Source organism: Etheostoma spectabile, chromosome 18, assembly GCF_008692095.1.
Source record: "Etheostoma spectabile isolate EspeVRDwgs_2016 chromosome 18, UIUC_Espe_1.0, whole genome shotgun sequence".
Taxonomy (NCBI): Eukaryota; Metazoa; Chordata; class Actinopteri; order Perciformes; family Percidae; genus Etheostoma; species Etheostoma spectabile.
Genome location: NC_045750.1, coordinates 15,888,651 through 15,912,005, shown reverse-complemented (window position 1 = coordinate 15,912,005; position 23,355 = coordinate 15,888,651). Strand labels below are relative to the sequence as shown.

Sequence of the window (23,355 nt, the reverse complement as noted above, 5' to 3'; positions counted from 1 at the left end):
AAAAGCAAAAGGGAATTGAAATAGTTTTGATCAGGTTATTTGCCCAAGAAGAATCAGAAGATCACACCTGAATATTATATTACAAAAAAAAAAAAAAATGCTCACCCTGATTTGCCACAAGCTTGTAGTGTGTTAGTGCTGACTCACAGCTCTGGGGAACACCCACACCGCCCCAGTATCTGTAGCCCTAAAAAATAAAAATAATAATAAAAATAAAAAAGAGGAATAAAAAATAAGAGGAAACGTCTGTTGTGTGTGTGTGTGTGTGTGTATATATATATATATATATATATTCACACACATATATACATACACACACATACACATACACATACACACACACACACACTGCACATTGCTCCACTGACAGACAACTCAACTCACCAGGATCATATGAGCTACCAAGTTTCCACCCAGTGCGCCAAAGGTGTAGTAAACCAGGGCCTGACAAACAGAGAATGTAGGAAATATGTAAAAAATTATTTAAAAAAGACAGAAATTACATAACATTATTTTACAGATGCTTTTGTCCAAAGTAACTTACAATAAGTACATTTACAGTAAAGACATAACTTCAGTCATACAGAATAAAAAATAATAATAACAATAATAATAATAATTATAATAATAAGTACCTTAGCCTGACTTGAGTTAACGCCGAGTCCTGCTGCATACAGAAAGCCAAGAGCCTGTGGAAAAGTAAACAAAGCACAGTGTTACACAACTGATTGTCTAAGCACAAATACACAGCATATCTGATAAGATGTCAGGCCAAAATGGCTTTCAACACTTTTCTAAAGTGACACAATAACATTTTGGATAAGATCTTCACCATCTGAGCTTTAGGCGAGCCCTCCATAGCAAGCTTCTCCAACATTTCTTTGGCCTTAGTGACGTTCTGGTTCATGTAGTCTCCAAACAGCATGGCATACGCCACCTGCTCCATGGCTTTCTGGTGGCCTTTCTCTAATATTTTCAGCAGTCTTTCGTATAATCTGAAAATCATAGGTTAAACAGAGGTGGCATGAGTGAGATTGGATTGACACAGGCATAATAAAAAATGATGTGTGTACATAACAACAGTACTGACATGACAATCTAATGCAAATAAGGATGTGCTGAGCAAAGTCACATGGTAATAAAGCACACGCAATAGATATAGCCATACCAAAACTAAATGTACAGTCAGATCAGGTTATGTTGTCTGTTAGATACACAAGAAGTTATAAGTTTTAATTTGCTGTTTTTTTCAACAACAACAAAAAGACAGTAAGCTTGCCAGTCTTTAAGCAGCCCTGATGTTTGAAATAAAATATGGAGAAAAGATCTACCATCGTTAATGTGGTTAAATAGATTAAGCAACATTTTGTAATTTCTTATCCTAAACAAAATCACACACACAATCTATCTCTTAACACCATTTTTTTTTTAAATATTTTTTTTTCTTTTTTTTCCTCTTTATTAGATAGAGAGGACAGACGTGAAAGGGGGAGAGAGATGGGGGATGACATGCATTAAAGGGCCGCAGGCTGAATTCAAACCCGGGCCGCTGCAGGACTCAGCCAACATGGGGCGAGCGCACTGAGTGAGCTATAGGCTGCCCCATAACACCATTTTTTAACATATTCAAAGGCTTCTTGCAAAAATACAGATGTCTTCAACACAGAAGATTTAAAAGCAAGTTGGTTAATAAAAACATTGAAATAAATCAAAAGATAAAAAACTAACTCTTTTTTCTGGGCCCTCCTGGTGGTGGCATTGAGCATGCGTAGGACAGTCTCATACTGATCCTCAACCTCCTCTGCACGCATTCTCAGGTATGCCTGCTCATCCGCTAAAGGAAAGAGAAGGAAGAAAAGCAGAGGAAATGAAACGCATAGTAATTCTGGAAATGAAACAAAATGCACTCTTGGGGTGGATTCCATCATCAGTTTCAGTAGCTGTTGAGCTTTTCTAAGGCTTTTATTTTGATAAGGAAAAAAATTATAAGGAAACAAATTCTACAACTATTTCTCTTTATTTTGGCTTCAAATAGGGCTGCACAATGTATTGTTTCTCTTATTGTTATCGCAATATCAACTTGTGCAATAAACACATCGCAAATGGCTGTGACATGTGCGAAAGATCCTTGAATGTTGTAAGAAAATATCAAAAATATCAGTAGAAAACTGCACTTTAAAATTGATCGGTTATTCTTTTGTATGCATTGTGTTGCATTACATGTTCAATTAAAGAATGTTGGAAATTTAGCAGTACACTGAAAGCAGCAGAACTGAGTAAACTTTATTATGCGTTTATTTATCGCAAGTAAAATCGTTATTGCGATATTCAACGTTATCCGATTTTGCATATTTTCCTCATTTCATAAAGCTCTAGCTTCAGAATAAGACACTGAAGGTAGTTTATAGCTCAGTCATATTTGCTTTTGGTAAGTGTTTGCCTTATGACAAGCAGGGTATTAAGTCAAAGACTTACTCTCACAGAAACCCCACTTCTTCTCCTGGTCGTAGTCGTAGACGGTGGCGCACCACAACCGTCCATCCCCCCGTCCATCAATGGTACAGTCATAGTACTCCTTCCCCTGGAAGAGGAACGGGAAGATACAGGGCTCTCCAGGGTCTGTACCTCCATTCACCACAGGAACTGTGTAAAAAACAGTATAATTTAAATAGATTATAGACAAAACAAAAAATAAAGTGTAAACTAACTGGATGTAGTATGATTTGACCATGTCCATTGAGATCTCTGTTTCCAAACAGTCATGGATTTCCAACTTCATACTAAAAGATACAAAGTCTGTTGATTCTAATAAATGTCAGTAAATGTCCATCTTTATACAAGCTCAATATTATACTTGTGCAAGACAGCTGAAGAAAATGTACTAACGATCCCATAAGTAAAATGATGTAACAGAGTGCAAGAGGAGCCACAGGTGCAAGGCGCAGTTCATTTCTCATGGGGTTTAACTGTTTATCCAATCAGGCGCTACCCTGAAACCACACACATCTTTGCTCAGAGTGAGCAACACTGAAAACAGGTTAGCATGTCAAGACTCAACAAAGCTCAGAAAATAAGACAAGACAGTCTTCATTCTCAAAAACAGATGTGACTTAAGACAAGGTGAAATCCTAATGGGAATTGAGGAGTCAGTAAGCTACTGACAGACTATCACTGCTACAGGCCAGCCACATGGGCCATACATGCTTATATAAGAGCCAAGATGTTGTGACTAAAAGCTAAACTATGTTTTTGAACATCAAAATGTTTAAATCAGTTTATGATAGTCAGCTGTTATATTTGAAACTACAATGTGCAAGCCTTTACCTGAAATCTCCCTTCCTTACAAGGATGGGCAGAGGCCCAGTAGCTCACCGACCCTTCTTAACACAGATACGTGAAGCCTTACAGGATAAACAACTGAAAACATCAGCTATCAAGCACCATAATCATGACATTTTAGCGGTGTCCACGTACAATTGCATGCTGCTGGAGCCATAGTTTCTATTGTAAAGTAAGTCTCATAGCTATTCCACTAATCCATCCATTTCTGGCTTTAATTGGGCAGGCAAAACCACTCTACTCAAAAGTCTGCTAACACTGACAAAAGATATACCAGCTCATGATTTTTGTCTCAAACAGACATGTGGACACACACGCATAAGCCAAGAGCCATGGCCAGAAAAAGCAGCTTGTGTTCAGTAGTTAAAACAGAGAAGCTCAAACCTCAATTCATGACATTCAACACACTATGTTGTGTGTATGTTTAAGGATTGGAATGAGTGCAATGTTGACTAACTAACCAGTTGTGATTCTTTTTTTCTGGCTGTACTGCATGAAGTTCATACAGCTCACTGTTTGAGCAACAGTCTTACCCTCTTTAGGTTTTTCCTCAACTGGGGGAGGCTGCTCCGGCAGGTCCTCCTTCTCCTCTCCCTCCAGTCCATCCCCAAGCGACTGTTTCTCCTCTTCTGCATGGGACACTTCATGACCAGAGGTCACAGAGTCCCCAGCCACAATTTCTGATGCCAGACGGATGTCTTCTTCTTCAGAGTCTGGATCATGGTAAGACTGGAGCCATGGACAAAAAGTTATTGTAAAGGAACAGATAAAAGAGGGGAATCGCATTGCATATCAAAATAGTTGAATGAATACAATTACATAAGGCAAAAGCTACAGATAGCTTTTACAGAACATTCATGATATAGATTATTTAAACTTAACAGTGATTGTTTTCTCTCAAAAGTCTTGCAACACTATCTGCTCATTTCTTAATTGCATTAGACAAATAACATAAAATAAACTTTCCTTCCTCTGTACCAGAACAGCTCAAATTTGGGTTCTAACATTGCACTTTTACTCGTATAATAAAGAAGACATTTAATGGGGGTCTTATGGAAAATAGAAATCACAATGTTTAGAGTCAGCACCTGAACAAGATAGATTTTCTCAATGATATTTAAATGTCAGTGCCAGATTGTGATTAAGTACTTCCACCTAAAATATACTAAAACATCTGGTTAACATCAAGGTGAAGTACATATAAAATGTGAAGTATTTTAGCCAATAGCTTGGATCGGCTTAAATCAACTGCTGTGGCAATGTCAACATCTCCTGTAGACAGATAATAACACACAGGGCAAGGCAGCACATGCCAGATGCAATTCATAAAAGCCATAAGACACTGGGCAGCAGATAACATCCCAAGCAATTATAACAACAACAGCTGTTGGCATATTGGTCTGCTTTCAACCACATCTACATTTCTAACAGAAATCGTTCATCCTCAGGGTTTGATGTGCTAACTTCAAGACAAATATCAAATAGCTCATGAGGTACCTTTAACTCCGGTCCGTCATTGCCGTGTTGCTGTTCATCTGAAAAGTATTAATATGGCAGGAGTCAACAGAGTGTAAACTTGAGATGGACAAAGGTGTTTGCTAAATATAAACAGCAGCTAGCAACAGTTAAAGAATCGTAGACACTTAGCTATGTCCGCACAGACATTAGCCAGTTCTATAGGTTTTACTTACCAGCTGTTATTCCTTTGACGAAGACTATCAGCAGAATGGTCAAAAAATAAAAATTCCTTGTCTTTAAATACCTTTGATAGCCCATTGTTGTTGATGTTGACAAGCTAACAATCTGCTAGCTGTAGCTGCTGCTATTTCTATCACCAAACATCCAGTTACAGTTGAGTTACACTATGATGTTGCATAAATACACTCACACACACGCTCAATAAAAAGGAACAGTATCCTCTTAGTTAGTTGGTTTTGACTACTGTAGCTGTCAAAAAAGCTAACACATGCAAAGCTACGCTAGCAGGGTGAATTACGTTTTACGTTAACGTTAGCTAACAAGCTAGCTAGTGTTGACGTTACATAGCCGCACAAAAGACCAACCAAACACATAAATACTTGCAAGAGACGCAACTGCTCGGTCTAAAAAATGGTTGCCTAATACCGCTTGGTATTTCAAAACCTCCAAGTTTAACAGCGACATGCAAAAGCTTTCGACTTCGGTTTTTATACTAGGTTTTTATTAACCAAATACTAGCTTCTTAGCTGGCCATGTTAAGCCCCTACTACTGATCGGTACTTCCTATTCTCGCAATTTGACCAATCACAGCGCGTTTAGTTTTACAGTAGCCAATAAGCGTGCGACAGAGAAGTGCAAGCGAATCAGGTGCGTACACAGTTATGTTTCTGGTTGACGGGTTTGTCCCATACAGTCAATGGTTTGTCCACGACACCAAAATAAGTTGTGGAGATAACTAATTACCTAGAGACGGTTGCTTTGAGCACGCTATTATGGCTACCACCATATATATTGTGAATGTGTCTGTTTTGTTAATAGGCCTTGGATGTATATATGTTTAATGCTTCTTATTTTGTTATTATATTGTATTGATATTTAATTTTGTCTGTCTTTTTGTATTCACTATTATCCTCCATTGCCTTATAGATTTATTTGTATTACTATTATTTACCTAGCCTTGGATGTTATTATCCCCTACATTTTCTACTTACGGTTTTTCTTTATGGAGCCTCCCAGCATGCTTTTCACACGTATGTTCGGACTGGTCATCTTGAATCTTTTTAATTATAAGGTTGATATTTCAAATGTGAAGTAAAATCAAACATAACTACGTGTTTTACTCTGCATTACTATCACTTATCTTTATGACACCTTAAAGGAATTTGAAGATTATAAGGAAATACATCTAAAGATAACATTTTTATAGTTTTATGTAATGCTTGGCATCAGGGAAAGAATAAAAAAGTTTTTTTTTTTTTTTTTAAATCCTCTCAAGAGTTTAGGCCTGAATTGGCTGCAATATTGTTCTGTCGGGTAAGGGTTTCAGCAGCTTAAAAACATGTTTTCCTATTTAAATTCAAAACACTGTACAGCCAGTTATGGATATTATTGTGCTCATATTCAACTTCTATGGCTACCACCAGGAGAGGTGATGCTCTGTTAGGTGTGGTGTCTGTCTCTGATCCATGGTAAACCAGTGCACTATAGCTAAAGCCTTATAAGCCCCACTAAAACCATTAGCACCCCGACCCTTTGACTGACTGGAGCCATTCATTCTTACAGGACATTATCAGGGCTGTCAGCTGGAGTGAGGGGGCTGTACTGTAAGGAGGTTTACACATATAACAGTGGAGCTGGAATTTATATGACCCAGAGAAATGAGACAAACATCTCTCACACACACACACACACACACACACACACACACACACACACACACACACACACACACACACACACACACACACACACACACACACACACACACACACACACACACACACACACACACACACACACACACACACACACACACACACACACACACACACACACACACACACACACACACACACACACACACACACAAGTGGTCTTTTCCATACATAAGCCCTCATACAAGCAGATGCTGTATGTAATAACTACATGTTTATTTACAGGCTGCTTTAGTGGTCATTTCAGAGGTGGTAATAAGACAAAGACATCATTAAAAAAAAACAAAAAAAACATTCACAGTAAACAAGATAATACAAGGCGGAGAGTTACTTAGCTCATAACATTTTCAAACAGGGACATATTATTCGTATTCTACAGCTTTCTACAAGAGTAATATCTGTAATATTTGACTTTGTGGTGCTGAAATGATCCTCCACATCCTGTTAAAACTGTGAGAAACCAAACTGAATCAGATTAGATTTGTGGTGAAAGTCACAAGAAGCACAGCTATGTGCCAAAGAGAAAAAATGGAGATTTTCTTTTCCTGGATTAACACAACTTTTGCCAGTGTGCTATATAAACTGATCCAGACTGTGAAAAGCACAGAGCCAAAAATCAAAACAACAAAAGCCTAAAAAATTAGTGTCCACATACGTTTGGAAACCCATCATGTGACAGTATATCATTGAAGGCCATTTATACAGTGAGTCATCTTTAAAATGATCAAGTCTTGTAACTTAAAAAAGAAACTTGTAAGGCAATTGATGAATTCCATGTGAGCAAACACATAGGCTACTATATACATATATAAAAACGTGTTTACATTTGTACACTGGCGAGTAGCAGTTTTTGAAGATGGATCATATATTAACATACTCAAACATCGGTTTAAAATTGTATAATGTACAGCAGTTTAAATGTACCCTAAAAACAGTGATGTCATCATTGCATGTTCTGGTTAGCTGTCAGTGATGACATTATTATGAAAGGTTGTGGGGTCACTATTGAGGTGTGCCACAATAAGGGGCCCCTCCCTCACATATAACTTACAGTACAGTAGTACCTCATCACCTCTCCTGTCTCTGAAGTCCCCATCCAGCTTTTAAACCCCCTATATGCCCATTCACTCCAACGTTCATCCTATTCTGGATACAATCAAGTGCTTTGATATATTCACAATTAATATTGTGACCACATGTTTAAAATTTTTGGGCTTTTAATAAAAAATAAATAAATAAAGGCCAATTTTCTTAAAATTAGTAGACTTAAAAAGGTTATATAATTGATTCATGATTTAATAAAATTTGATATTTTATTGTCCCAAACTAAATTATATCAGCGTATTACTGAAGACACAACAAAGTGATTAGTGGCAATAAATCAACTGCAATACTCCAACGATGACAAGGCGGTTTTATTTACCCTGCTCAACTGTCTGATGCTTTAGTCTAAGAGTAACGGAGGCCCAAAATTCCAACATGTAGTATAAGGCAGAGTGGAAAAAAAGTCTGTGTTGTGCAGTATCCAAGCACATTCTTTTCCTTTTTCTTGTCTGACAATGTAGTTGTTCAATTCAGTGGAAAAAAATGCAAAAGGGATTCATATGTTTTAAGACTGCCGCTGGACTAGTTGTATTTTTTTGGCAGTTTTCAAGGAAAACCAATGCAACCCCATGTGCTCATAAAGCAACAAGCAAACAAACAAAGTCTGAGTACATTCAGAACCAGCAGAAACCTCAGAGATCCAGGTGGCGTCTGCTCTTAGTAGCATACATTGGGGTAAATTTGGAGCAGTCCATTATCCAGCAGGGCGTGATGGTAGGAACGAGTTTATCGCTGCACAGCTTTGATGACCCATTCTGCGGCAGGGTTCAGCTGGAAGAGGTCTTTCATGTAAGTTTCCCCATCTAGACATCTCTCCTCTGAGGGATGACAAAAAACAGGAGAGACACATGATGCTGATGTGACTATAACTATGATGGATTACTCCACTATGACCTTTGACAGGAAGTACATTTTCCCCATTAGGCCTGTTGGCTCACTAGCTGGGTCTAAAGATTGTAATTAATCAGATTTTAGTAGGAATAGAACTTACTGATGTTTCCACCAATCTCATAGAGACACAGCTCTTCTTGTTTCACTGCCACTAAACTGGGAGGACAAAGAGAAAAAAAAGGAACATGAAGAGAGGACAGACCTTATATAGCCAAAAACAATAAAAATACTGTGTGTGTATTTGAATGAGCCCTGTACATACAACCCATTACCTCTCCTGGCTGAGGAAGCGTGTTAATACATCAGCAGCCTGCAACTCTTCAGTAAGCTGAACTGCCATGGACACTTTACTGAATTGTGGTGCTTGAACTCGGATAAATCCCTGTGAACTCTCCTGGTTGTGAACACAGACGGAGACAAACATGGAGGGAGAGAGAGAGCAGAACATTCAGTCAATCACACCACCAAAAACACTGTCCTCGTCACATACAAACACTCACATGAGACGGGGACTTAAGACCACAAGAATGTGGACTTGGATAAATTCCTGCTTGTCTGTTTAATCAACTCCAAACACTGTTTGGTCTCATAGCCCTTAGCCGAGCATGCAGGGTCAAGCGTTGCTGTAGTTACGGCTATTTTCAAGAGAACAGTACTCTCTAATATGCAGCTATAGCTAGTTTAGCTATCTTTCAGTATTGAAACATAGCGGCCGGTTTGCCAAAGACCTACAATAAAATTAGCAAATGTGTGGGACATTTTCAAATATTTTGTGTTCATTGGATATTACTTAATACATCCGATAAAATAAAAATATTGTATCGAAGGGTGAAAACTATTGTGAAGGGGATCCGTATCTTATTACTGACTGACTGACTAACTGACTGTCCTGTATTTGGCTCCTGATGATCACATGTTGCACCATGGATAAAATATACCCACGCAGGAGTAACAGTCCTATACATCACCACTAGATGTCATGAATTCTTAATATACTGTATTGAAAAATACCATAGGATGATTGGTTGGTATCAAATTGTCACTATTAAAGGTTTTTAAGGGGTCTTACTAATTTAATGTAGCCACAATATAATTTATTTATCCAGCCCCTTTTATACAGGGTCAGTATTAGATAGATAGATACTTTATTTATACAAAAGGAAATTAAGGAAAGGTTTGTTTACTGATATAAACATGAATTAAACCTCCTACCTCAGAGACAGCTTTATCAGATGGTTTCTCGGTGGTAATCTTCTTCAGTAGCTTTCTTACAGCCCTCTCTTTATTTAGTTTGCGATGGCTTTCCATGTTTTGTTGTCTGACCTGGGTCATAATGAACTTCGGGATCTGGACGGATGAACACACACACACACACACACACACACACACACACACACACACACACACACACACACACACACACACACACACACACACACACACACACACACACACACACACACACACACACACACACACACACACACACACACACACACACACACACACACACACACACACACACACACACACACAAAACACTATCATCTTCCATATTTAATGGAAAAAAATGAATCTAGATGCTTTTTTGAGGAACTTTGCATTAAGAAATAATGCTCTCTTCTGATTTCAACTATACTACTATACTATAAGTGTTGTCATGGACACAAATGTACAGTTTGTTTATAATGGTGACTTGAATGACAGAATATATCAAGCCAGAGGGTTTTTTATCCTTACTGTCCATAGAAGATTCTGGTATCGAATCAGCAGCCGGACAATGTTGGCTGTGCTAGTTGCCATGGAGAACTCCTGTTGTTCTGTAACCTTGGAGCGGAAACCTTTGAACATGAAGATGTTGGGTGCCATGACAACAGAGACGTTGTTAAGAGTCATTTTATTCTTGGCCTGGTGGTCAATCACACGCTGGAAAAACTCCACTAGTGCCTGGGGGAGCGAACAGAAATCACATTTACAACCAAAATAGTCAAAGCTTTCTGATTTATTGAAGTGAAACATGAAAAAGCACATTTCAAATTCAGTGTGCATTTACCTTCAAAGTGTCCCGATTGGCCTTAGGTAACAGAAGGACCAACAGGTTCAAAGCCTGCAACTGCTGCTTCTTTGTGGGGAGCTCTTCAAAACACATACACATGACTGCTTAATGCAGGTAAATGTGGCTGCAAAGCTCTTGTGATTAAGCACGTTCATACACAGATGCTATACATACTGTTGACAGCAATAAATGCGTTGAGGTACTCCACAGTCAGCAGTGGATGGGGTAACTCCCTGATGAACAGTTTCAAAAGGCTAGCAGCATCGTGCTGCTTCAACTGTTGCCATGGAAACACCCCATCATAGAAAGAGGACTCCAGCTCCTGACACAGTGACTGGAGTTGGGACAGATACACACAAGAAAGCTTGTTTCACTACTTTACCAACCTCTGGGACACCTCATGATGTCAGGCTGGTAGTAGGAACATCTTCTTTCCTCTGCTAATGCTATTAACAGTTTTGCCATTTTCAATGTGTCTGTAGTAATGGCAGCCAAACGCTTTAACAAACCTTGACTCTGGTGGCTGCCCCAGGGATCCGGAGTAGCCCCTCGGTGTCTAGTCCCTCCTCCTCAATATGACTAATAAACTAGAAATAAGAGAGAGAGGTATAAAGGTAAAACATCACAAGTACAAAATGAAAGTCAGTCCCATATACTTTAGATTTGGGTTGCCCTGTGTGTAATGTAAATTATGAGACTAATATTGGAAATACAGTAGGATGCATTGACATATTGCTGTTATACGCTATTATACGAGTTCCTCTTATCATTGCTGTAATGTTGACTTGTCCATGTCTCACACTGACAATGTGACTGGCCAGCATGCTCGCTCACCCTCTGCAGTATGAATGGCACTTTGGTTCCAGGAACCCGCCTCTGGTCCTGTTCCAGTAAAGTGGCAAGGGGAACACCAAATAGACCACTTTCTGCAAAGACACACAAGCACAAATTTTGTAAAACAAAACAATACTTATATTCATTTTAGCTATTTCTAATAACTTGTTTTTGCATATATCCCTTTGTGTGTGTGTGTGTGTGTGTGTGTGTGTGTGTGTGTGTGTGTGTGTGTGTGTGTAAATGCTCTTATTTGTTGTTTTGACTTTTAAGTCTTAGTATTTGTCTCTGTGCATGTCTGATTGAGTCAATTGTGTGTGTGTGGGGTGAGGAAGCATGTTTATCTTCAGGGCTTTAGTCGTAGTGAGTGAGTGAGTGAGTGAGTGAGTGAGTGAGTGAGTGAGTGAGTGAGTGAGTGAGTGTGTGAGTGTGTGAGTGTGTGTACCTTTTGTCTTAACTTTGACAGCTTTGTGTGCCTTGAGGTCTATCCCAGCGGTGTCAAACAGAGCAGTCGACTCCACAAGCACCAGTCTATATACCTGTCAAAACAATACAAACAGACAGAAATATATAGGACAGATAGAGATAGATGAGTAACTGGTTTTAGGAACAACCCAACTAACTAATCTATTGAAGGGCAATTTGTCTCATTGAAGGCATTGTAATCATAAATTATAAAATAAACAGAACTATATGCATCAACGATATATTTTAATGTATCACTCATATACACAATTTTCCTTAAGTACCTTTTTCATATCCAGAGGAGACAGATCTCCAATTCTGGTCTGACCTGTTTTATCTCGGAGCAGCTTAAAGTTCTGGAGAGGGAAAACAAAGACAGAAGGGCGTCAGTGACATTGATGCTATGTAAACTTGAATCTTAGAAACACATAGCACAGTGGACTTAAGCCGTTGTGCCAGCTTCAACCACCAGATGACACTACAGACCTACACTCAAACTACTCACACACAAACGTGGCTTCTGCCAATATGCAACACAACCTGCGTGCCATAATTTATGCTTAATGAAAGCCTAATTGTACTGTATGACTACCACTAACTATACGTATTATATTCTAATGTATGTTGTTGGATTTTACATTTAATTTACTGTTCTATATGCTGTTTTTATTACATCACAGGGCCACATTGTTGACAAAGCTACACAATTAGACAACCTGACTATATCATAACTTAAGAATAACATTTCTCAATACAAGCTGTAGCCATGTACATCCACTTTAGAACATAATGTAAAACTTGTGGACATCTATTGTTGTACAACTGCAATACAAACATCAAAGCTTCATCCTAAATTTTAATCATTTTAAGAATGTATCTGATTACATTCCATTCCGTGGCAACAAAGACCTTTTGTTACACTTAAAAGTGCACGGTAAGCAGTAAAAAAAAAACAATCCTATTTTCTAAAATTTCTGTTGTCAAATGTATGTTCTGCCATCTTTGGTAATTATGGACCCACAACAATTAACAAGCTTTCAATACAAGCTCTAATATACCCCTGCACTACAGAATGCTCACAGCAAAAGGGCAATTCAAGGTGGCACTCCATAATGCTAATGCATTTAATCAGTGCACACAGATTGTTAATTGTAAAGAAACAAAGTTCAGGGAGTGAAAATAGTGTGTGAGTGTGTGGTTTCGTGTTGGGGGTTGTGGGTATGTGAGTGTGTGTGTGTGTGTGTGTGTGTGTGTGTGTGTGTGTGTGTGTGACTCACTGGTAATTGTCATCAGGTGAGTTAGGGCTAGCGATGACGTTTAACTTGGTTGTTGTCCCTGTAGGTGAGCGCTGCTCTGAAAACGCCACTTCAACGTTCAGCTTGTCTCGTTTCGCTGAGAGTAAGAAGGACACACAGACAGACAGACACAAGAACAGACACAGACACAGACACAGACAACAGACACAGACACAGCCAGACACAGACACAGAGACAGGGGACAGACAGACAGACAGACAGACAGACAAGACAGACAGACAGACAGACAGACAGACAGCAGACAGACAGGACAGACAGGACAGACAGACAGACGACGAGACAGACACACACACACACACACACACACAACAACACACACACACACACACAAAAACACACACACACACACACACACCAACACCACACACCCACACACACACACAACACACACACACACACACCAACACACCACACACAGATAAAGATACGACCACATAAGTAGTGAAGTACAAAGTGTTTATGTAGGCAAAGTGCAGTTGTAACACAAAGAGATTATATGTACCTGATAACAGTGTTAGTTTACGTCACTGCTGCACAAAGTGGAAGAAACAAGAGGCGCTGCTTTTTCTGTACTATAACTTCTCTATTGGTGAATAACGACTTTTCCACTCATTCTAAAGTGATGTACTACAGTATGTAGATAAGTCTATCATTCGGATGTTGACATCACGAAATCATGAAATGGTGGAAATCACAAAGTTACTGTTGGATTATGTGGATTTGGATTGGGAAGTGTAGTATTGGATGGTTTTCTATTGTATTGTTATACACTGTATCATGTTTCATTTTTTTCCAATTCTAATTCCAACATGTGTGTATTTGGGCCTCAGTTCGTCAATCTCTTGGTGACTCATACTGTGTGTGTGTGTGTGTGTGTGTGTGTGTGTGTGTGTGTGTGTGTGTGTGTGTGTGTGTGTGTGTGTGTAGGAGTATGTTCAACGCACCAGCTGAAGTGACATCTTTTTGTCCATTCTCACTTCCCCCTTTAAGTTTACTAGGCTCCTCATCCTGCACAACACAACACAACACAACACAGAGACACATAACTGTACAGCACACAGTGTAATGGTTAATCAGTCACAAATTAACACAGATCTTCCCCTCCCTTTTACATTTTTCATGTCACATATTATCTTTTCTGTTAATTAGTGGACAAATTGTGCATTCAAGTGAAAACGTGTAAGACGGTTTAAAACAGTTTATGCTGTTGACCGCAGTAATTTGGAGTAGCATTAGTGAGTTTACTTTTTAGCTAACTAATGGATCTGGTCAGTCCAGAGACTTAAAGGGGACTTGATTTTGCAGTAATGGAGATGGATTTGGTGGTGTAAAAATCAGCTTATTAAATAGTTACTGATTTACTGCAAGACTGGAGAAGTAACAACAAATCCAAATTTTGCAAAGTTATGAATACTTCTTTAAAAAAGGAAATGTCTCGTGTGTTGTGGTGGGATGGTCAATTCATGCTGTCAAAGAGGGAAGCGCTCACGAAGGAAAAAAACAGTTTAAATTCAGTTTGAAATTATTTTTCTTGTCACTTATCCGACATGATTTTAAGTCCCTCATAATCACTGCTTACTGTGACAGAATGTGACAGACCTTAACCCAACAATAATCAAAAGCTTTAAAGGAAATCAACATTTTTGGAAATACATTTATTTGCTTTCTTGCCAAAAGTTAGATGAGAAGATTGATACCACTTTCATGTCTATCAAGTAAATATAAGGCTACAACCAGCAGCTGGTTAGCTTATCTTAGCATAAAGACTAAGCTTATAATGTTCATCAGTGAGCTTTATAGGTGCTGGTAGGTGGACTTTGTTACTTAGGACAGAGCCAGGCTAGCTGTTACCAGTCTTAATGCTAAGCTAAGCTAAAAGGCAGCTGGCTCTAGCTTCCTATTTAGCATGAGTGGTATCAATCTTCTCAACCAATTCTCAGCAAGAAGGCGAATAAGTAAACTTCCCAAAACAATTTTTTGTTTTACAGTATACAGCTGAACACCTGTAAATGTCATTTCTCTGGCGCTTTACCCTCCCAGATGTTCTTTCATGTTGATATGATATCATTAGTTTGTGTCTGTGTGTGTGCATCTCTAACCTTTTCAGGAGGTCTGAATATATCCCTGACATCGGGAACGTGTTGCCGGTTGCGTCGCCGTAGCCATGTCTGTTGTAGTGATGTCACACGACGTTCCACAGCTGCCGCCTGAGATCTGGTCAATGTGGACAGGAACACCGCGCTGTCTTCTTCCTGTCAATCAATCAATCAATCAATCAGACAAACAAGCAATCAAACAAGCTCAAGCATGAGTTAGTAGGTATCATAACTAGCCAGTATATCCTGCTAATGTTGGTCTGTCTTCTCTACACATTCTTATTCATATAAGCATGTATCAACGCATGGCATAAGTAAACAGTGCAGTGTATGCTCACTGAAAGGTGTGAACTGCAAATATAAAACTGATAAACTAGAACTCAAGCTGGATTCTTACTATTTAAATAAGGGATAGACGATTGATACCTGATCCTGGTCAGCTGCTAGTGAATCATCAAACAGCCGTGCTAGCCCTGCCTCTGTAAGCCAAGCCTCTTCCTGTTCGCCTTCTGAAAGAGAAAATGAAAGGAAGATCAAGGACTTTAATTTCTAAACCTAGTTTCTGAGATTTGTACATCTCTATCACAATTTGTGATTCAAAACAAGGGAAATGGAGAGATAAAAATATGGACAAAAATGAGAAAAAAATAGGGTGAGAAGCCTCAATTTATTTCCATGTAAGACACAATTCTACATGTGGAGGAAAGGTGGAACCACAGATGGAGCAAGACACATACTATACAGGAAGTGTGTTTGCTCCAGAACAATAGTCCTCATATACAGGCTAAATAAGTCTTACAGATATACACGATAAGAGTGGATAAGAGGTATGCAGAATTGCATGCTTGAAAACGTGAGGCACTAAAATACTTTCCAACCTAAATTATGTAATTAGAACGCTAAGTGAGTGGGGAACCTTTACATGTCTGTGCTCAGGGGCCCATTGTATCATATTCCATCCATCTCTGGATCCAGACCATGCCTATAATCAAACATGAACTCTTCTGTGAGTAGAATACTCTAAATCAATAATTAAAATACCTAATGTGAATGTCCATATAGACTAACGGATCAAAGAAAAGGGTAAATTGACGTCTCTTTCAGGTCTATCCATGGACACGGTGTATCCTACCCTCAGGAATCTTCTGCTGCTCCTCCTCTTGCACTTCCCCTTCTCCTCCACCTTCTCCCCTCCCTGCTCCTCCTCCTGAGCGAGTGATATTCTCCACTTCCTTCCAATAGTCGTCCATCTCCAGTTCGTCCAGAGATTCCTGAGAGACGTGAAGTGAAGATACATATGGACATATGAGAATTCCAACATTTAGTTTCAAGTTCCTATTTGTGTTTCATATCTTGTTATTGTCCTGAACAGTAGCTTTTGTTGATCGGATATGATGCACAGAATAAGCAAAACAACAGCACAAGATTTCCAGCCAGTCTGAACAAGTCTCAAAAGTGTCAGTGTAACTGGCTCTGCAGATTCTCTCAGATATACACACTTCTCAAACACACGGATTTACTGTATTTCACATAAAACACCTACAATTTAAACAGACATCAGAGCATGTTTCTCAAGTTCCCTCTGCTGTTTCTTTTCAAAAAGGCATTTAATTTGAGTTAATTTGTTGGGTTATTATTACTAAATTTCCATGCTATTGTTGAGCCAATGCTTATTCTCAGAGAAATCACCCATGACACTGAAAGTACACCTTCATTGAGAGCTGTAAATTACTGAAAACATATGAGGGACAACAACTGTATGCCTGCCAACCAAACCCCCCGTAAAATTGTACCGGTTACAATTTAGACATTTTAAATAACAGACAATCTTACATAAGTTAGTACGACAGGAGACAAGGTTGTTGACTATGAATCCCACTACCTCTAACAGTGTAAAGTGAAAGGCAGTAACAAGAATACTGGGCTGATGATTAATATACAGCCATTATTATTTATGGAAGGCAAACAATATAAATAGTTTATCAGTGGGACTATATTGTTGGTAAACGGCTTAATGATCAAGAAATATAATAAAGATTTTGCATTGCTGTCTGAATGATAACACCTGTTTTGTTGTTGTTTAGGTCATTTACAGTGATATACAGCAGTAGCGTAAGTTACAAAAATCAACACTCCATTACCTCCTTCACACTAAAGACTTCCCCCAAACAAGAATCCCGCAGTTGAATGTTAAGAACATCTACTACCGAGGTACTACCACAGACTTCTCACATCCTTCGCAGCCTACCTGAGAGTTGCAGCGCTGACATGGGGGCCGCGGTCTGGGCTTGGAATTGGGACTGTGTCTGGGGCAGGAGGAGGGCTGAAACCTGGGGCAAGCGACAACGCTTGGGTTTAGCAGTGACGCTGGGTCAGTGCTGGTGGTTTTTGTACTGTTGGTGGTAGTGGAAGGCCCAGATTTGTCTCCGTGATGTGGGCTCTGGTTCTGTTGAACAGTGTAGTGGCCTGTTCTGCGACTAGGAGAGAGAATGACAGGTAGTGGCAGATAGGTCAGTCAGATAACAAAAACTATTAATCTTGATTTAGAATACGTTGCCATAATGGGTACACTTACAGATGTGCACTTTGCACCTTGTTTACCAGTGTGTGAGAGAGAGAGAACTTTTGACACAACACTGTCAGTAAGTCAGACAGACACGCGAGCCAGCATACTGTTGAATTCCCAAGCAGTCAGCTAATGAGGACAGCGGGACTAAGAATAGCAGCTGTCACACAGCCAACTCATCTCAGCATGCGGTATACTAGTGTTGTTTAGCCTAGCCTGGCTAACACAGTAAGGATGATCTCAGACAGGTTGGCAAGTTGTAATCATTGAAATAGTTTATGGTCATACAGAGTTTATTACACACACAGATGTTGGATATGAAGAAATCAGTACACAGACTACAACTAAACAGCCACTTAATTTAGGCTCTCTTTTGTTTTCTGGTGCCCAAATATTTTTAATTATGACCACACAAAATCCCTAGTTTTTATTTACAAGTCCAACTCTGATAGATGTAAATACTGTGTGCCTGCAATTTACAAAATTGAAATTACAGATGGGGCTTTTTTTTAAAGCCCTAGAGCTGAGTCTAATGTGTGACAGAAATGTCATAGCTTTTATATTTGTTGCATGTGGGGCCTTAATGTCCTTTAACATCTTATCTATTCTGTATGGTGTCAACAACACAATCACAAGGCGCCAGCGCTCTTAAAGAGGGCGACAGTACTGCTGCATATACTAGCATTACTAGTATGTATACTCCTTTGTATTGTATTGTATATCATCTGAAAGAGTGACAACAACAAAAGTGGTCAAAATGCATTGCCTCAGGGCAATTGGTGGAGAATTACACAATATGTTTTTTTTTAAACGAGTCTCATTCTTTTGGCTAAGCCGATGTCCGTCCTGAATGCACCTATTGTTGTGACAGGAAGCTAGATCTGGCGCTGCACATCCTATTCTCTGTTTCTCTTCCACTTGAAGTTATGGAGTAATAATAGAGTGAGCAGCAGATACAGTTGTGCTACAACTTGCTGATGGTGTAGCTGCCTACAGCAGATCTGTGGTTGCTGTGACCCATGCCAATCATTCATCCATCTACTCAACAATCATCAGCTGAGCCTCACCTATCCAAACAGAGCTGTATATTTGTCATTGGGGCTGTTCAAAAGATGTGGCCTACCACAGTAGTAAAACACGTTTCAAGTCTCTGCAAGTTGATTTGATATTATTAAATAATATCATACTGAAATGAAAGCAACAACACAAGGGGAAAAAAATAGTAAAACATACAGACTGGCTTAATAGTAATGCTTTAAGTATAGGTCATTGTTGAAGGATGTAGATGCTAGAACTCTGGTCTAAAGCAGATGGTGATGGATGTAGCAGATGACACATTAACATATACATGGAGTTAATTTAAAAAATGTCAATGTCTCAATTAGGCTTCTAGACAACCCAGTCAGTAGGAAATGGGCAACAATAGTAATGTTTTAAATAATTAGCGACTATATTTAATAACTCTTAATTATTAGGACATGATAGTAGCAATTCTAACTGAGATGAAAGGAAATAAAACGATGCCGTCAGGGAAGTCAAAACACCATGAGTTGATGTTCTATATTAATTATAGTGGAATTATCAGCAGAGCATAATACTGAGGGTTCTCGCTGAGCCAAGGCCACATACCACAGCAGAATTCCTGACACACACACACACACACACACACACACACACACACACACACACACACACACACACACACACACACACACACACACACACACACACACACACACACACACACACACACACACACACACACACACACGTAAATATAGACACACACTTTGATCTGGTTTGAACAAAGAACATGAGGTATTTTAAAAACAATTAACCTCCTCCTCTCCTCCACCAAGCCCTTTTCTTTCCCTCTACCCACTGTCCTCCTCCTCATCTATTTCCTTTCTTCCTACACCTCGCCTGGGACTTGGGTCTTTTCTTTACCTTTTTACTTGGTACTTTGTACTTTGTATTCCACCCCTGCTTTCTTTCGTTTTCCTATACCTCCTCTCCTTTCTCCCTTTCCTCCCAGTAGGATCTAGTCTAAGCACTGTGTGATAAGACATGCAGAAACATGCTGTCTGACTTCTTGCTGTCCCTTTTTGTTATGAAAGATAGCAAACTTAGCAGGTCAGGTCACCTGATGTTCATTGCTTTACCAATTGAAATGTTTTCATTTGTGAGGAATGGCAAAAATGTCCTTGTTTTATAAACTAGAGGATATTATTTTTTGGGAAGCAGATTCAAACCTGGCAGACACACACACAGACACACACACACAGACACACACACACACACACACACACATGACGTCCCAGGAGTTAATCATTTACCTTCACCCAGAGCTGCAGTATGAACAGTTGGACTAAACCATAAATCAGAAGTTGGCAAGCAGACACACAAACATATTAACACACATTAGTTTGTCAATGTTGGTAGTTCCAATTATTGAAGAGATTAAGCACTGGTTTATATAGACCCCAAGTTTGATAGTTTGTTATCTGTTATCTGGCCACGCTAGGGGACATTACTTGGGATGTCTGTCGGTGAGACGTTGGGTCCACCACTTTGGTCCAGACTGAAATATCTCAACAGCTATTAGATTGATTGCAAAGACGTTTTGTTCACACATTCATGCTCCCCAGATGATGAATCCTAATGATATTGATGATCCCCTGACTTATCCTGCTATCATCAAGTCAAAATGGTTGTTGGCCGATTACTTTTTCTTGCCAAGCTAATGACATTCCCATCACCCTCAGCTGTACTTGGTGTTTATTAGCATTTCCACACGCTAAACTAAGATGGTTAGTTTGGTTCAAAGCCTTACAGAGCCACATGCACAGCTGTAGAATCTGTTGAGATATTTGTGGATGGTTTACAAGCTGTAGTTTAGTGGCGGTTTGTAGGTATTTCTGTAGATATTTGTAGTTGATCTATTACACCACAAAGACACAAGATATAGAAGACCGTGATACAACCCTAGGCTCTGATTGGCTGAGAGACCTCATTTTCCATTTAACTATGATCCTGTAGTGGAACACACATTTACAACCATGTTAAAAATTAAGCTTTGTAGCTATCAAATTATTTTTGACCACTCAGCAATTTGTGAACCTCAAAAGCATGACAGGCATGCTTCCTCTGAGTGAACTGGTTTTGGTACGGAGATATTTGTGTGTTTTTGGAGTGCAGGCTTCATAAAGTCCAGTGAAAAACACAAAACAAAGCAAACTAGTTATTCAAAGCTTTACACACAAAAGCACACATGACTTAGCTCTCTTAGGCACACACTCACAGAGGTCAATTGGGCTGTCCTTGTCAGTAAAACAAACACATTCTCACTCTGGCACACTTTCACACATATGCACATATATAATTCAAAGAAAACCCGTGCTGCAGCTGTGTGTGTAATTGTTCTACTCTTTGTACCTTTATCCCAACCTTTTATCACCTGCTTTGAACTGTCGACACAGAATGAGTGTCTGTGGAGAGGAGTAGCTTGCAAAACTAAATCTCACACTGCGAGGCGCTGACAGTAATAGAAGGAAACGGTATTAACTGACAAAGAGCAAGTTCAGCACTGATGAGTTAAACGTGAGTAAAGATCTGAGAAGGCTATGATGGAAATGATCTGAAGAGAAAACGCAAAAGTGGCGTTGAGTTCTTATTTTATTCCGCGTTTAGACAAGTGTTTTGGGGAAGAGGGGGGGGAGATATCTGCGTGCATATAATGATGCAAAATTGTGGGAAATTTGATGTGAATACACACCAGGTGGCTAGGTGGTTGTGTGAAGCACTGCCACACAACACCACCACTATGCGTGCCTGCGTAGAAGCTTCCTTCTACTTCTACTTCTCTCCCTGATAGCGTGGAACCAAAACATGGCCAAGCGAACAACAAAAGCTGACAATTGTATCTGAACAGGCGAGGAAGTGGAGTTAATGTTCCAAATAATCTTAGATTACAGGGCGTGGACAGGTAGTCCTGGCAGTCAAAACATATAGTTTATCAGAGCTGCTGGGCCACTTCAAGGTCCGATGTATGGAAGTAATCCGAGATGTTTGTTGTTATTTTCCTGTACTGGCGCATGCATGTGACGTAAACGCGGCGAGAGCCACCGTGAGCAGATCGGAGCAGTTTTTACCCTTCAGACGGGAACGCGACGGTGGAGCGTTTTTAAGATTTTCGCCTTTCACTTTTTTTGCCCCAAAAAACGCCGTCGCCATTTAATACAAAAGTCACATCTGATAAATGATGTTGTCGTTTTCACCCGCGAGCGTTGACGTGTAAACAGGGCCTAAGACGACTATTTGAGCCCGGCAACACTTTGTTGAGTGTCAGCAACAAAGCTCCATTTAGTTAAAACAGTAACAGTAAGTTTCAACATAAGAAGGGGAAAGAGGATGAGAAGTGTGTGGTATTCCCATGCAGATCAACAGGTGCCAGCTGTCTCTGTGGAAAACAGAGGCTGCCTTTGTTCTGCTGTCTCGCAGTCACTGGTCTCAGCAATGACCTACTGGCTGAATAAATCATCTGAGAGTTCTGATGAATCCTTTTTTTTTTCTCAGTCTTTCTGCCTCCATCCCTGACAGGCACCTTATTTCTTTTGCTATCAGTTTCTCTTGATTGTTCTTCTACTCATTGATAGAAGTCTAGTTATTTTTCTAATCCAAAGTTCACATAATGACTGTTTTGTTCCAGCCCATGCTTGTCTGACGTGTTGTAACCTTTCGCAGCTTCTCTTCCTTTCTGCAGATGTCATTTCCTGTGCAGCATTGTATTTCTGCCGTAGGGTCAGGCTGTCTGTTGCATCACACAGTGAATTAATCCAAACCATGTGTTTCCACTGACAAAGTCACACTACATAGATGCTTTAGGAAGCAATGGTTCCTACATAACAATGGACAACACAACAGGAACACGCTTTCTTTTAGCTAAAAGCTGAACTTCTCCTTCTCAGAGCACCTAAACGTCTACGTGCAAGACACTTCCAGTGGACACACAAACTTTATTAGGTCGGATGTCCACAGCTGGTAAAAGGCCAGAAGCTTTCTTTCTGTCTATGTCTCTCATTTCCTGACTTGGGGAAACAATGACCACAAAAGTAAGCCTTCACGTCAGCCTCGACAGGACATACACACTCTGCTGTGGGAGGTGAGACAAAGGCAGGCTGTAACACGATGCTGGTTTTTTTCAAGTTAGCTGGACAAGCCATGTGACACACACACACACACACACACACACACACACACACACACACACACACAC

General features: G+C 39.6%; 2 protein-coding genes across 2 annotated transcripts in view; both read right to left on the bottom strand.

Annotated features, from left to right (window-relative positions):
* LOC116705903 (SEL1L adaptor subunit of SYVN1 ubiquitin ligase) overlaps positions 1–19,569 on the bottom strand; it is a 24,652-nt gene extending 5,083 nt beyond the window's left edge. The window contains exons 1-11 of the mRNA XM_032542374.1: positions 19,559–19,569; positions 6,444–6,451; positions 5,031–5,256; positions 4,837–4,874; positions 3,873–4,068; positions 2,476–2,643; positions 1,729–1,834; positions 833–995; positions 636–689; positions 385–444; positions 106–187 (exon numbers count right to left, since the gene is read on the bottom strand). Of these exons, the coding sequence (XP_032398265.1) occupies positions 106–187; positions 385–444; positions 636–689; positions 833–995; positions 1,729–1,834; positions 2,476–2,643; positions 3,873–4,068; positions 4,837–4,874; positions 5,031–5,115 (952 nt within the window). The 5' untranslated portion in view covers positions 5,116–5,256; positions 6,444–6,451; positions 19,559–19,569. The remainder of the gene's footprint in view (positions 1–105; positions 188–384; positions 445–635; positions 690–832; positions 996–1,728; positions 1,835–2,475; positions 2,644–3,872; positions 4,069–4,836; positions 4,875–5,030; positions 5,257–6,443; positions 6,452–19,558) is intronic.
* Positions 6,945–23,355, bottom strand: part of arhgap18 (Rho GTPase activating protein 18) — an 18,326-nt gene continuing 1,915 nt past the window's right edge. Inside the window, 17 exon segments of the mRNA XM_032542381.1 lie at positions 6,945–8,674; positions 8,848–8,903; positions 9,020–9,141; positions 9,960–10,094; positions 10,488–10,694; positions 10,801–10,883; positions 10,978–11,137; positions 11,313–11,390; positions 11,638–11,729; positions 12,083–12,176; positions 12,387–12,458; positions 13,376–13,494; positions 14,363–14,426; positions 15,518–15,670; positions 15,941–16,023; positions 16,647–16,785; positions 17,763–17,991. Of these exon segments, the coding sequence (XP_032398272.1) occupies positions 8,583–8,674; positions 8,848–8,903; positions 9,020–9,141; positions 9,960–10,094; positions 10,488–10,694; positions 10,801–10,883; positions 10,978–11,137; positions 11,313–11,390; positions 11,638–11,729; positions 12,083–12,176; positions 12,387–12,458; positions 13,376–13,494; positions 14,363–14,426; positions 15,518–15,670; positions 15,941–16,023; positions 16,647–16,785; positions 17,763–17,991 (1,978 nt within the window). The 3' untranslated portion in view covers positions 6,945–8,582.